Source organism: Orycteropus afer, unplaced genomic scaffold (genome assembly GCF_000298275.1).
Source record: "Orycteropus afer afer isolate SDZICR_OR568_19922 unplaced genomic scaffold, OryAfe1.0 scaffold00013, whole genome shotgun sequence".
Classification (NCBI taxonomy): Eukaryota; Metazoa; Chordata; class Mammalia; order Tubulidentata; family Orycteropodidae; genus Orycteropus; species Orycteropus afer.
Genome location: NW_006921600.1, coordinates 23,068,080 through 23,083,505, shown reverse-complemented (window position 1 = coordinate 23,083,505; position 15,426 = coordinate 23,068,080). Strand labels below are relative to the sequence as shown.

At 41.7% G+C, this 15,426-nt stretch overlaps 1 protein-coding gene across 1 annotated transcript in view; it reads right to left on the bottom strand.

Annotated features, from left to right (window-relative positions):
• Positions 1 to 15,205, bottom strand: part of LEMD1 (LEM domain containing 1) — a 44,431-nt gene extending 29,226 nt beyond the window's left edge. Inside the window, exons 1-3 of the mRNA XM_007953908.1 lie at positions 15,124 to 15,205; positions 14,084 to 14,206; positions 10,365 to 10,435 (exon numbers count right to left, since the gene is read on the bottom strand). Coding sequence (XP_007952099.1) covers positions 10,365 to 10,435; positions 14,084 to 14,206; positions 15,124 to 15,205 — 276 coding nt within the window. The remainder of the gene's footprint in view (positions 1 to 10,364; positions 10,436 to 14,083; positions 14,207 to 15,123) is intronic.
• Positions 15,206 to 15,426: the final 221 nt, after the last annotated feature.

Below are 15,426 nucleotides of genomic sequence, written 5' to 3'. Positions count from 1 at the left end.
CGACAAAAGAGGGGAAGGCCTTCAACAAGATGGATTGACATGGTGGCTTTGATGATGGGCTCAAGTATAGCAGGGATCGTGGAGCTGGTGCGAGATCAGACAGTGTTTCATTCTGCTGTGCATGGGGTCACTATGAGTCGGAAACGACTTGGTGTAACCTAACAACAACAACTCCTAACTCTCTATGTGCTCTTGGGCGTGTACATTCCCTCTCTGCTTCTCTCCTCTTCTGTTAAGTGAGGGGATTAAACTACATAGCATCCTTCAAGGAGCCTTTCAGATAGAAAGTTCCATAATCAATAATTATCTATACTAATCATGCTCAGACTCGCGAGTTGTGATGAATGAAGTCTGGTGTTCACAAAGCCTTGACCAGCCTTTTCCAAGGGAGAGATAACTAAACCAAAAGAAAACAAACAAACAAACAAACAAAAAAGCTCATGGTCACGGAGTTGATTCTGACTCATAGAGACCCCTCCTTGGGTTTCCAAGTCGGTGTCTCTACTGAAGTAGATTGCTCAATCTTCCTTCCCAGGAGTGGCTAGTGGGTTTGAACCGCCATCCCTCTGGTTAACGGTCAAATGCCTTAGGCACTACGCCATAATTAGGGACTCTCCTATTGGGGGAACAACAGGACACTCCTCTCCCTACAAAGGGGACACATATATATACCCATAAAACAAAGTATAAATTAGCTAAAATCAGTATCATTATATTTTTAGATGAAAGGGAAAGGAAAGTTGAGTTTTCTAAACAAATTCATGTATTTTCTGTAGCAAGAGAATACCACTACTCATAATTCAGTTTTATGAGGAAAAAATAATTAAGTTTACCTTTATAATTATCTTGGAATCATTGTAATCACAGTTTGGTTTCATTATCTCCTCATGCTGTTCTTGTATTTTGAAAACTGGGTTCTATGATGCAGAAAGAAGTCAACATGAAATCCATAAGGTAAAGACAACATTGATCATTAAGCATGTCTACCAGGAGGTCAGTATTTTTACAGGAAGAATGTTAAATTACATTTCTTGTAAAGATGGCATTTAGTCCCTATTAACACATGTCAAAGGTAAGAAGAAAGGGCTTATTAAGTAGTTACAGAATATATCATTTACTCTTCACTTTGACCCAACTGGAATATACAATTACTATGGGGAAGAAGGATGTTTTTCAATTAATTAAGAAAATATTACAGAGATGTTTAACATGAGGTTTTCTAAAACATTTATGTACTGCTCAAACCACACATATAATTGTAGTCCTTTAATATATGTTTAATATATTCCCTCATTACGCTGAGCTTCCTGATTGCAGCATTTGAGGTAGGCCTGAACATGTTAATTAGTAGGCCCAAACGATATCTTAGCAGTGACAATAGCAATTGAGACAAAGAGTAAAAGTCTTATTTTAAAAAATCCTATTAAAGGTTTGGCACAAAGGCATTGGAACAAATCTAAGCAATGGATATAAAAAAAGGGTCACGAAGTCTTACTCTCCTTTCCTTTCCCTTCTCTAAGACTCCAATGTGCCCTGCATGTCCAGTAAGCATGGAAGCCTGGAAGCCAAAGAGTTGTAGGACTGTGCTGAGGTACTAGGGTGAAGTGTGGGGGGTACCATGGGCAGAAGCTTTAGTGTACCCTGAGACCAAGGAAGGGCAGTGATGGGAGGGCCCTGTGAAGGAGTTGGCAGTGAGGCAAAAGCATGCCTAATGGTTGAGAGGCAGTGATGGGGGTAACACAGAGGAGAAATTGGCTACTCTAATTGAGGGATTGGTTACACAGAGGAAATAAAAAAATTGAACAAAGATATAAGTACATTGAGGATAATAGGAGCCAGGTTTTGGTCAGAGGCATGACTTACACACATAGAAAAGGGGAAAGGTTAAGAAAGAACACTGAAATGTTGGGCTAGAATTAGAGATATCAATATGAATGCATAGTGTTTAAATTAAAATTTATAGATATAAAAATAGTTATAGATGTGTTTGTAAATATATACATACATTTATTTTCTAGCTCTGTGCACTGACAAGGTCTAGAAGCAATGACACCCAGTAGCAATGAACTCACTGAGTGCCTAGATCTTGGTTTCTAAATACCATCCTGCAGTAAAAGAAACTAGAGCTCTTGGAGCAGGAAAAGTACAACTTGAACTGAAACATCTTATTATGCCAGGAATTAAAGAAATTCTCAAAGAATGAGGGCATGTCAGAAAGGACACAAAATCCATTATTGAATGATATAGATGATTGAATGAAAAGAAATCCATTGAATGAAAAGAAACCTGTGAGTCCATACTAATCTAAATAAATAATGGGAAGAAGAGAAAGCTCTTCTTTACAGTAGAATGTTAATTAATACATGTAGAAGAAGTGAATAGAAATAGAAAATCCCCCATTTGACCATCATCATAATGGAAGTTGATTAAATCAGAATCACCAATGGTTGATTGGCTGATGGATAAGATTTGCTGAGGAAGAGTATGTTAGTGTCATCTCAGAATAGCTCCTCCACAAAATACTCTTCAGTTACAAAGGGGGAAATGAGGATTTGATGGTGGAGAAAATGGACAGACACCAACTCTTCCAGGTGGTTAAGGTTAACATTATCAGTGGTGGGTTGGAATGGGGTCATCCCCTGACGTGATGCATAGAACAACATAGCATCATTTCTGAGGAATTCCTGCTGAGTATATATGGCCTCCAAGTTTTATCAAGAGGAAAAATCAGACAGATGTGAGATTCACCCCACAGAATGAAAGGCCAATACTCTTTAAAACTGTCAAGGACATGAATGACAGGGATGACAGAAAATGTTTCAGACTGAAGAGACTTGACAACTAAAAGCAACCTGTGTTCTTGGATTGGCCCTGGACCAGAAAGAAAAAAGACACTATTGGGATACCAAAACCAAACCAAACTCACTGCCATCAAGGCAATGCCAACTTGTGGTGACCCTCTTTGGGTTTCTGATGCAGTAAATCTTTACAGAAGTAGATTGTCCAGTGTTTCCGCAGATTGCTGATGGGTTTGAACCTCCAACCTTCTGGTTAGCAGTCAAATGCCTTAGGCGCTACACCACCAGAGCTCTTTTTGCAGTTGGTGAAATTTGAATGGGCTCTGAGTATTGGATGCTGTTGTTATTGTTGTTGTTAGGTGCTGTTGAGTTGTTCCCTACTCATAGCAACCTATGCACAGCAGAATGAAATACTGCCTGGTCTTGTGCCAGCCTCAGGATCCTTGCTATACCTGAGCCCATCGTTGCAGCCACTGTGTCTATCCATCTCGTTGAGGGCCTTCCCCTTCTTTTTTGACCCTCCACTTTACCAAGCATGATATCCTTCTCCAGGGAATGGTTCCTTCTGACAACGTGACCAAAGTAGGTGAGATGAAGTCTGGCCAGTCTCGCTTCCAAGGAACATTTCGGCTGCACTTCTTCCACGATAGAGTTTAGCAGTCCTTTTAGCAGTCCATGGTACTTTCAGCATTCTTCTCCAACATCCCAACTCAAAAGCATCAACTCTTCTTCAGTCTTCCTTATTGTATTGGATGGTGTTGGATGGTAGTATTAAATCAATACTGATTTTCTTATCTGGAGTCTTATATGGTGGTTATGGAAGGAGCTCTGGTGGCACCATGGTTAAAATATTTAGCTGCTAACCAAAATGTAGGCAGTTTGAACCCACTAGCTGTTCCATGGGAGAAGATGAGGCAATCTGCTTCCTAAAAGGTTCATAGCCTTAGAAAACTTATGGGGCAGTTCTGTTCTGTCCTATAGGGTTGCAGTGAGTCAGAATCGACTCGGTGGCAGAGTGTTTGGCTTTTTGGGGTTTAAGGTGGGTATGTAGAGTCTCATATATGGCACAAATGGTTAAGTATTAGACTACTAACTGAAAATCTGGTGGTTTGAACACACTCAGAAGTGCCTCAGAAAAAAGGCCTGGTGATCTACTTCCAAAAGTTCATACCTTGAAAACCCTGTGGAACACAGTTCTCCTCTGCACACATGGGGTTGCCATAACTCAGAACAAACTCGGTGGCAACTATCAATAACAATATGGTGGTTATATAGGAAAGTGTTTTTGTGGGTGGGCAGAATACATACTGGAGGGCTGATGAGCTTGCCTGTCTGCAGTTTGCTCTCAAATGGTTCAGAAAAAGACAATAAAACCAAAAACCCAAGCCCACTGTCACTGAGTCAATTTCAACTCATAGTGACCCTTTAGGACAGGATAGAATTAATTGCTCCATAGAGTTTCTAAGGCTATAAATCTTTGCAGAAGCAGACTACCTCATCTTTCTCATGCAGAGTGACTGATAGGTTTGAACTGCCGACCTGTTGGTTAGCAGTTGAGTGCCTTAAACACTGTGCCATGAGAACTCCTGAAAGAGACAATTGCCATTGAGTTGATTCTGACTCATAGTGACCCCCCTTTGGGTTTCCAAGGCAGTAAATCTTTACATAACTAGATTGCCTAGTCTTCCTTCTGTAGAGTGGCTGGTGGGTTAGAACTGCCAGCCTTCTGGTTAGCAGTCAAATGCCTTAGGCACTATGCCACCAGAGATCCTTGAAAGAGACAATAGTAGGCTATATATGTGCACATCCGTGTGCATACACATATACAGAACAAATGTGGTTAAAACTAATAATTGGGGAATCCAGGTGGAAAAATACATATGGGAGTTCATCTTACTATTCTTTTAAATTTTCTGTAAGTTTGAAATTATTTTAATATAAAGTATTTTTTGAACATTTAAAGAAGTGAAAGAAGGATTTAGATATAAGATTATGAAAGGGAACTCCTAAATACAGGGAGGGTACATTTAATTTTTTTTTTTTTTTAAGTTTGATCTGTCTCATTTGACACACAGCACTTACAGAAAGTAGTCTTTAACTCTATTGCATATTTAATTACATAAATATATCTGTAGGTGTTTTACTAAATCACATTCTATGCTGTCTGGCTGTCACTGCCGTGGAATCAGATCTGACTCACAGCGACCCCCTCCTTGGGTTTCCAAGGCAATATCACTATGGAAGTAGATTGCCCAACCTTCCTTCCGAGGAGTGGCTGGTGGGTTTGAGCCACATTCTATAGCACTTAGGAATTCAATACTGGAAAATCAGTTTCTATTATAGTTTTTTCACTAAGTATGTTGTTTTGTATTCATATAATTAAATACCATGCTTTTTATATAATACTAATGATAATAGTTCTTATTTGTGCTTTTATAGCTCTTATCGTGTCATCACTACTTTTTTTTTACATATTTTAATTTATGCTATGAGGCCAACATGATTATTTGTAGATGAGAAACTAAGAGAGAAGTCAAATATCTTATCCAAGTTAGTGAAAGAGCTGGCATTTGAACCCAGGCAGTCTGGCTCTAGAGTCCACACATTTTATATACATAGTCTTTCTTCCCAGAGCTAGTTTTTAAGTTTTTTTCAGAAAAGGAACTATGACTCCTTCTGCATTTATCTTCTTCCTCAAGAAAGTCTAGCACAATGTCCTATATTTGATAAACAGTTGTTAACTGGGAGGCTGAGACCCAGGGGTAGAAGCTCTGTTGCAACCGTTCACTGCATGGTCATCAATTCATGATGACCTAAGCATTTTCTCTCAAGAAAATGCATCAACGTATGTCTAAGAGACAAAATATATGGTGCAGCATAGGAAATCAGAGAAAGGGAGACCATCAATATGGGACAAAGGCTCCTCTTAGTTCAGCCAACAGGGACTGGGTAGCAACTACCCTGCCTCATGCCTGGCATTGAATTATGTGCAGGGCATTCAAAGACATGGGTTTTTACCCTCAAAATTTTACAGCCTATCTAGTGGCATAGAGGAAAAGGCATTTGGCTGCCAGCCAGAAGGTCAGTGGTTCAAACCCACCAGCCGCTCCGCAGAAGGAAGATGGAGCAATCTACTTCCATAAAGATTTACAGCCTCGGAAACCCAATGGAGGTCACTATGAGTTGGAACCCACTCAGTGGCAGTGAGTTTGAGTGATAGCTTTTGGACAAAAGGTAGAGGCTGGTAGAAAATAGGAGATTCCTAGGCCCAGACCTACGGGGAAATAGAGAAACTGCTAGTGGAATAGATTTTATAGTGTAGATAGCAAAATGAGAAGAGGGTGTTCCAGACTGGGAGAACAGAAGGGACTGAGATTCTGGCAGGAAAGATCATTCTGTGTCTGGGAGAGAAAAAGGAAACGCCCTCATGGGGTCAAGAACCCTCAGGAGCACTTACCTCCCAGGGCCAGCTAGCCTCTGGTGTTGGATGTAGCAGCCCTCCCAAGAGGAGGCGTGCATTTCAACACTTGAGACTACTCCCAGACCCAGGGTGACCATATGCCTCGGTTACTCAGCACCTTCCCAGTTTACTCCTGCTGTTTCAGCATCCCTTTTGGTTAGTGCCCTCTGTCACTCTCAAGAAGCATTCTGTTTTGGATAAAACACTATCACTCTATCCAAATCCCACTTTATGCAAATTGACATTGTAGATCATTCTGCCTCTCTACTAAGCCCAAAGCCCATTTTCCCTCTTTGGAAGAAAAGGACTTAGACCCTAAATTAGCAGGAAGATTTCATGTGAGCATTATTGCCACCTATGTATGACTGTTAAAATCATTCAATATTTAATGAGCATTCACTACATGCTGTGGGTAGGAATGTTGTTGTTGGGTGTCATGGAGTAGATTCCGACTCATAGCGACCCTATGTGTGATACAGTAGATCTGCCCCATAAGGTTTTCTTGGCTATCATCTGTGAAGCCACTGGGTGGATTCTAACCACCAGCCTTTTGACAAGCACTCAAACTACTACACCACTGGGGCTCTTTCAGAGACCAAAGTAGACACATTGTCTTAACTTTCCACTCCAACAGTAGAAGCATAAGTTGTATCTAGCATGTCTTTGATTTAAAAAAGAAAGAAAAAAATTCCCCAACTTAAAAAAAAATGTCTTGGCATTTAGAGTGGCCTTAATGACCAAGTCCAATTGGCTGCAAATGTGATTTGATGAAATATACTCATATAGCATTAAAAATTGTCCATAAACTGACATAATCCAAATCTTAATGTGGATTTTATTGACAAAATCCCACCTTTCTAGGTACTTAGACAATTGTTAGGTACAGAGCACTGCTTTTAAGTAATTAAGTCGATAGTATTAGATAAGTGTTTCAATAAACACACTTTCTACATGGAAATTTAAACATTTATTTACATTTACTTTAGAATTTAAAGTCAAACAGATGTCTCAAGGCCTTCTGAGAATCAAAATGGTTTCTATAAGTCCTTCTGTTCAAAACATTTTATGCCCTTGCAAACTTTCTATTTAATTCTATTGCTAATTCAAAAGATTGATGTGGTTTTATATCAGGTTTATGTGGAACAAAGATTAAAGGGCACTAGTAGCATAGTGGCTAAGGCACTTGACTGCTAACCAGAAGGCTGGCGGTTCAAACCCACCAGCCACTCCTCGGAAGGAAGGTTGGGCAATCCTACTTCCATAGTGATACTGCCTCGGAAACCCATGGAGGGGTCGCTATGAGTTGGGGCCGATTCGATGGCACACAACAACAACAGTCCCCCTGATGCATTTTTAAACACTCTGGTTGCTTTTTGATTGTAAATGTCTTTGTAGGGACTATACAAAAAGGTTTTCTGTGGAACCTAGGTTTACTGAATGGCAAGAATTCCTTTGATGAGCCATTTGGATTACTTTTAAAAGACCTTTTAGAAAACTTGATATGATATCAGAAATACTTCATCGAATTTGATTCATGTTTGAATGAGAAGCTAAAGTTGCAAACGTACTACAGCAGTGTTTACTTGGGGTTTTCTTTTTCGTTTATTTAAACTAAGCAAGTAGTTTAAATAATAGATCCTATCTGAATACTAATCCCATCCCTGGAGTTGTCTGGTAGATTTGGTGAGGTGAGGTTTGGGCTCCTACTATGTGCAAGAAGCTATGGCAGCAACTGAAAGGGTTTCCAAAAGTGATATTTAAGACATTCCTTAGAAGATTGCAGGAATTTAACAGGAAGAAAAATTGGGCATGGAGTAAAACAACCACCACCACAACAAAAATGAATTGTTGCGACAGTTCCAACATCCCCATGTGTGTAATAGTAATAGTAATTAATAATTAATTAATAGTAGAACTGTAATAGTAGAACTGAGGTTCTTGGGTTTTCAATGACTGTGATTTTTCCAGAGCCGATTGCCAGGCTTTTCTTCTGAGGTGCCTCTGGGTGGGCAGGAGGGGGAAGAGTGACAAGAATTCCAGACATACAGAACAGTTGGGGTAAAGGCACTTGGGGAAGAAAGTATGAGAGGCATAGAAATAAGGTGAGTATTGGGATGGGTTGGCTGATGTGGGAGATAAGGTTATAAGAGATCATAGAATATCTTCATGTTGTATTTAATTTTGCACCTTGTTTTATATGCAGGTAGAGCCCATTGAAGGTCCCTGTGGCAACTGAATGACATGATTAAATTCCTGACTGTAGATCTGAACTGGAATTGGGAAAGATTGGAGATAGAGGCCAATTTGGAGAATTCTGCAATATTTCCAAAGGAAAAAAAGTCATATGGTTGCAAGCTAGAATAGCAGCAGTGGGAAGAGAGAGGAAGGATAGATTTTTTTTTTTTTTAAATTCATAATCAAATCCATAGGACTTGGCAACTGATTGTATATGAGTAGCTGTGGGAAGTGGACATTCCAAGAAAGCTCTGAGGATTTGAGCCTAGACAGTGGGGTGGTGGTAAAACCATCCAGAGAAACAGAGGCCACAAATGCAGGTTTGGGGTGAATGGTCATGAGCTTAGTCCTGGATACTCTCAGTTGAGACCCAGGGGTAGAAGTGTAAATACATTTATATAATCTATGAAACGAAATGTCCACATCTATAGATAAACTTTTGCTGGATAAATGCAGGAAAGAGGGAAGGAAAAAAGGAAAGAGAAGTAAAAGGAAGAAGCTTTCTTTCTGGAAAGGAGCTCTGGTGGCTCAGTGCCTACCTAGGGCTTTTCACTGCTAGTCAGAAGGTTGGTGGTGCAAGCCCACCAGCCACTCCACAGAACGAAGACTGGATAATGTACTTCCGTGAAGATTCACCACCTTGGAAATCCAAAGGGGGTCCCTATGAATCAGAATGACTTGATGGTAATGAGTTTGGTGGGTTTTTTTTTTTTTTTTTCTTTCTGGAAGGTAGTTGGATCTGCAGGCCTTTGCCTTGAGGTATTTTATATGCAGAATAGAGACATAGAAGTTGTATGTGAATGAGACCACCAAGGGTATGATACAGAGCAGGAAGAGAAGGGAACTGAAGACAGAAAAAACAGGCTCAAGGTACATTAAGGGGCAAAGAGAAAGACAAAGAAGCAGAATGGAAATAGTTAGAGGTATAGAATCAAGAACCAAGAGAGCACAGCGTTGCTGAACTCTAAAGAGGCAGGTGTGGCAAAGAGAGGGACAGTGATCGGTAGACTGAGAAAAAGTCACTACAGCTGGTGGTGTACTAGAGGTCATTATTGAGTGCTCATCACGTCACGTTCTCTGCTCTACGAGTTTCACCTGCCCTTCACTCACACTCACACTCACACTCACACTATTGGTTGTTATTTGGTGTGGAGTTGATTCTAACTCCTGGTGACTGTGTGTGTGCAGAGTGCAATTGCTCCATGAGTGTTTCAAAGCTGTGACCTTTCAGTAGCAGATGACAAGGGCTGTCTTCCGAGGCACTTCTTGATGGGTTCAAATCCCTAACCTTTCCGCTAGTAGTCAAGAGCTTAACCATTTGCACAACCCAGGGAATAGGAATTGCTATTTAACTGCACAAGGTGGTCTAGAAACAGTTAAGTAACTTCCTCAAGGTCACACAACTAGTAAGTGGTAGGGCAGGGACTCTTAGCCATCTAGGCCTCACCCCAAAGCCTGTTACCTTCACACACTTGGCCATGGGGTGAGGGTGGGGGGATGTGGGTTGGAAGCCAGATCTCAGAGTGTCTGGGAAAGAGAAGAGGACATGACTCACATTCATTCCATGCTTGCCATGCCCTAGAACAATGTATGTGAATGTAGATTAGGGCAGGGAAAGGAAGAAGATGACAGTTGGAGGTGAAAGCAGGTGGCTCAGGGAGGAGTGGGAGTGACCCTATTATCCTAGGTCCTCTGCCAGAACATGGAAATAGTCACAAAATGGAATCTTGCATTGAAACAATCTTCTTTGAACTAGCGTTTTACCACCATAACTTAATGTGGTGACTCGCTCTTTCTTAATCTATGTGACAAGTGCTATTTCCTATTTTTAGTTTATGTGTAAAGTATTCACATATTAGGGTTGTACATACTTTCCTGGGTCCCTTGCCTTTTTCTGTTGAGAGTGTGATATTTCCTTTCAAAACGATAGTGGTATTAAACTCTGAATGATGGGAAACAAAAAGAAAATAGGCCATGAGAACATTGGAGCTAGCAAAGGGAATAAGCACCAATCATTGGGGTGACTTCTCCTACTTACAGGGCAGAAGGTTTTTGTGACAGAAAGAAATTCACTTTGCCCTTCTGAGGGAAAAGAGCATTTCTCCTAAGCTGCACTGGCCTTTCTGAAATGCTCTTAGGCCCTCCCCTGGGAGTACCGAGAGCCTCTCCTCTCAGGCCGACTGTCATATTTGTATGCCTTGGAGAGAAGCACATTGTCTGCCTGAGCCGCCTGCTCATCTGGGTGGCTGTTTGCAGTCATCATCCCTTTGAAACAGCTGTAAGCCACGAGCATACATGAATATAAAGATGGGGCAGGAGGATTTTCGGCAATGGGCATTAGGGTTTTATACACAAAAAAAAGCACCCAGAGATGAGAGTGCCAGACCTGCACAAACAACTTTAAAACCAGGGGGACTTCCAAGGACAGAAAAGGTTGTTATTAACCAACCCTCAGTCTCAGCTGTGGAGAAGCATTCTAATAAACTTGGCCATGAGAGGAATTATGTGCTAGTCCACCTTCTACAGAATTTTTTTTGTGTGTGTGATAAATATGAATGTAGTAAAACATTAGTCATTTCTACTGTCTTCACATGTACAGCTTAACAGTTTAACCTGTTGCTAGTGAATAGATTCCAGTGCTAACCGCATGTGTAACAGAGTAGAACTGCCCCATAGGGTTTTCTTGGTTGTAATCTTTATAGAAGCAGATTGCCAGGCCTTTCTTCTGTGCTGCCACTGGGTGAGTTCAAACCACCAACCTTTGGGTTAGTAGTCGAGCACACACTATTTGCACCATCCAGGGACCTATGTAGAGGTTGTTGTGTTGTTGTTGTTGTTATGTGCCCTTGAGTCGGATTCGACTCATAGTGACCCCTCCTTGGGTTTCTGAGGCGGTATCACTATGGAAGTAGATTGCCCAACCTTTCTTCCCAGGAGTGACTGGTGGGTTTGAACCTCCAGCCTTCTGGTTAGCAGTCAAGTGCCTTAGGCACTATGCTACCAGAGCTCCCATGTAGAGGTTGTTGTTGTTGTTGTTGTTATTTGTCGTCGAGTCGGCCCCGACTCATAGCGACCCCTCCTTGGGTTTCTGAAGCAGTATCACTACGGAAGTAGGATTGCCCAACCTTCCTTCCGAGGATGTAGAGGTTAGTGATAGTAATTATGTTCATCCCGTTGTTCAACTATCAACCTTATCTGTTCCCAAATTTTTCCATCACCCTTAAGGGAAGCTCTCAATGCAGAGCTTTGGATGGAGACGATTCTAACTATGCTTTTCAAATCAAATGTATTTGGGAAGTTTGAAAGGAGGTTAGATAACTAAAGCTATGCCCACCCACAGCCAAAACAATGAGTGGAATTTAAAAACAAAAACAAAATCTAATCCACTGATTGTTTGGTCTACCTAATGCTCAACCATAGGCTTGGAACTCCCTCTCCTTTCCCCAAAAGACCCAGCTCTCCATTCTAATGATACCAGATTCTCTGGCCATGAACTAATTGATCTCCCCCACTTTTATCCAATTGAGCCTCCAGGCTCAATACAGACATGGAGTTGCAGATTCTTCCAATGAGCAAATTCAAATGTCTGGTTCAGACTTGACCTGAAGAACTAGGTTTTCAGATTGCACCAATCACAGGCCATTGATAACATAGACTCATATTACAAGGGCTGGACCGAATCAGAGCTTCCTCTTCTGACCTGATTGCCAGAAGTTGCTGGCATCTGGTAGACACAATTTAGAGCAGGGGACAAATTTACAAACTGAAGGACCAATTTTCTCCTAGCTCTAGAAAGAACTCCACCCCTGTGGAGGACTGCAGAGTGGGACTAGGACAGCTTGACCTGAGACCATGACATGCTGGCCATGCAATTTTGACCTGTAACATGAGCAGTCATGAGCAGGGAGTGACAAGCCTTCCTTCTAGCAGGAAAGCAGAAATTTTCAAGCCTGGCATTGCTTTTTACCAGAGAGCTGGCTTAGGCCCTTGAGCTCCTTCTGTGGCAGGAAACAGAGGTCAGGTAGGAGACAGGACTCTGGATACATTCCATAGCCAGGAAAGGGCAGCCACTTGCCCTGAGGCACCCCGCGTTAACTATCCAGGCTTAGGGACCAGTGGGGTCCATCCCAAAATCTTACTGCCCTTCCCAAACGAAGCAAGCTGTGCCAGACCCTTGCAGGCAGCTCTTAGCACTGGTGTTACCTCTAATACCAGGCATTATGGAGCAATTTTCAGATAACTGCAGGCACTTGGCATGGTTTGTTGAACTGTTAGTTTAAACTATCTGAAATTGCCGTTTTTGTAGATCAAACATGGTAAAAAATGTAATGTGTTCACTCTGATAGAAATTGTGAGAAAAATGTCGGGGAAGTGGTGGAAAGAGCACAATTTTGAGAGTCAGACTGGGTTCAGATATCGGTTCTGTCACGTCAACAAACATATTCTGAATTCCTGCTGTGTGCCTCACATTATTCTAGGAGCTGGACATACATTGGTGACAAAGACAGATGAGCCCTGTCTTCTTCCTGGCACTTTCTAGGGTTGCTTCCTAGCTATATGATGTCAGACAAGTCACTCAGCCTCTCTGGATTTCAGTTAAGTGTTGTTGCTAGGGTGAAATGCAGTAATGCACATGAAGCACCTGACACGTTGTTGGTCCTCGATAAATGGTAGTTATTTAGCTGGGGCTCGTAGAGAACTCCTAATAAATATTTGTGGAATGAAAGAATCTTGAAATGTATTGTGGGAATCTTCAAATTCACCCCCTCTGACCTCTGATACTAGGAGCCCCTTTGGGAAAATGGCACACCTGGGGCGGGGGCCACTCCAGCAAAGCCCAGAGATCCCAGGGACCACTGCTCCCCACCCACTCTAGGACCTGGGAGAGACCAGCCATGGTTAGCTTCTGGTTCAGGCAGGAGGGCAGTAGGCTATTGGAGGAGTTCAGGGAGGTACAAGCTGGTTCACTTCTCTTGTACCTGTTGGGTGCCATCAAGCTGATTGCGACTCATAACAATCCCTGTGACAGAGTAGAACTGCCCCATAGAGTTTTCTAGGCCATAATCTTCATGAGCACAGATTTCCAAGTCTTTCTCCTGTGGAGCCACTGGATGGGATCAAACTGCCAACCTTTTGGTTAGTAGCCAAGCACTTAACCATTGTGTCACCAGGGCTGGTTTCCCCTTTCTTAATGGGCATGAAATCATTTAATCTGAAGAAAATGAAGGTCAAACTTATTGAGTCAGGCAAAGCAAAGGTGTAAGACCTTAAAGGGGTCCCTGAAGTTTACTTGTAGGAACTGCTGATTTGAGAAATCACAGATTTGGCTCTGGTCAGTAAGATGACATGCAAACTGGCCAGTCCTCTATGTCCCTCTCACACACACACTTTCCATCCAATTGAGAATATATCATGAATATAGACATGGAATTACAGATTCCTTTTGCAGCCCTGGACCTTATTTTCTAGGTTTTCTATACAAACAACAGGTCGCACAGATATCTCACGGGCCACCCTGCATACCACTTTAAGAGGACAGGATATTACTGATCCTGGAGTTGCTGTCTAGCAGTGCAGGTTATGTTGGTACCTTCACTGTTATCACTTTCCTGAGGCTCATCCAGCTCTCCAAGTCCATTCATCATGGGGGAAACACAGGGAGATGAGACCAACAATTGCACTAGCTTATTTTCATATACTTTTCTGGTGGAAGCTGAGGAAGAATGCAGAGAATAGATTACATTGTTTTTGTATGTGGTCTTACTGGACTCATGATATTTTACAACTCAGGTTCTTTTCTTGTAACTTACATTATTGGTTTTCAAAATGAATGGGTGCCCACAACTACACAACTCATCCCTTTCCTTCCACAAACACTTAGGGTGAGGCCAGGCAATGGGATACATTTGAGAACAAGAGGTCAAGGCTGTCTCCTCACAGAGCTTCTAATAAATTCATAAATAAATAGGAAACATAGTGCACACACTAGAAATGAACAAATTTGTTCATATATAATAAAGTAGAACTGGTTCTTACCAATCCCTTCTTTCTAATTCCATACTCTTCTTGTGCTGTCAAGCCAATTCTTTACTTCTGGTGACCCCATGTGACGAGTAGAACTGGCCCCAGAGGATTTCCTCAGGTGTAATCTTTGACTGCTAACCAGGAGGCTGGCGGTTCAAACCCACCAGCCACTACTCAGAAGGAAGATGGGGCAATCTACTTCCGTAGTGATACTGCCTTGGAAACCCAAGGAGGGGTCACTATGAGTCAGGTCCGACTCCACGGCAAACAACAACAACAACAAATCTTTACGGGAGCAGATCACCAAGTCTTTCTACCTGGAGCTGCTGGATGGGTTTGAACTGCCAATCTTCCAGTTAGCAGCCATTGGCAGCAGTTAGCTTAGCCATTGGCACTACCAGGGAGGGCACCTTTGTACCATACTTGTTAAGCTAGAAATAGATTTGAGTGTATTTACCTCTTCTTCCCTCTCTATGGCTTTCTGTATTTTCTGATCTCTATTTCAATGGTTTGTATTGTCTATGTCCCTTCTACTGTGGGTTGTTTTCAATCTTTGAAGATGGTTTATAGATAAGAAACAAGTCATCTCTAATACTTGATACATACGTAGTATTGGACCAGGTGAAAATCCAAGCTTCTTAAGTTCTCCCTGTAATTCACAGTCACTCAGACACTTCACGTCCACCATGGTGCTAGAAGTTTGGCCTCTTTTCTGACAGTGGAACTGCTGAAATGCTAAAACATTACTTTCGGTCAGGTAATTTTACAAATAAATACGAAAGCTTTATCAGTCCACAAAAGTGTTTATTCCATCTCCCCAGATTTTTGCAGTGAAGGGAAAATCACCATTCTCTCTTTTGTTGTTGTCATAAATCCCTGTCAAGATGATTTGTGTCCATGCAAAGCCTT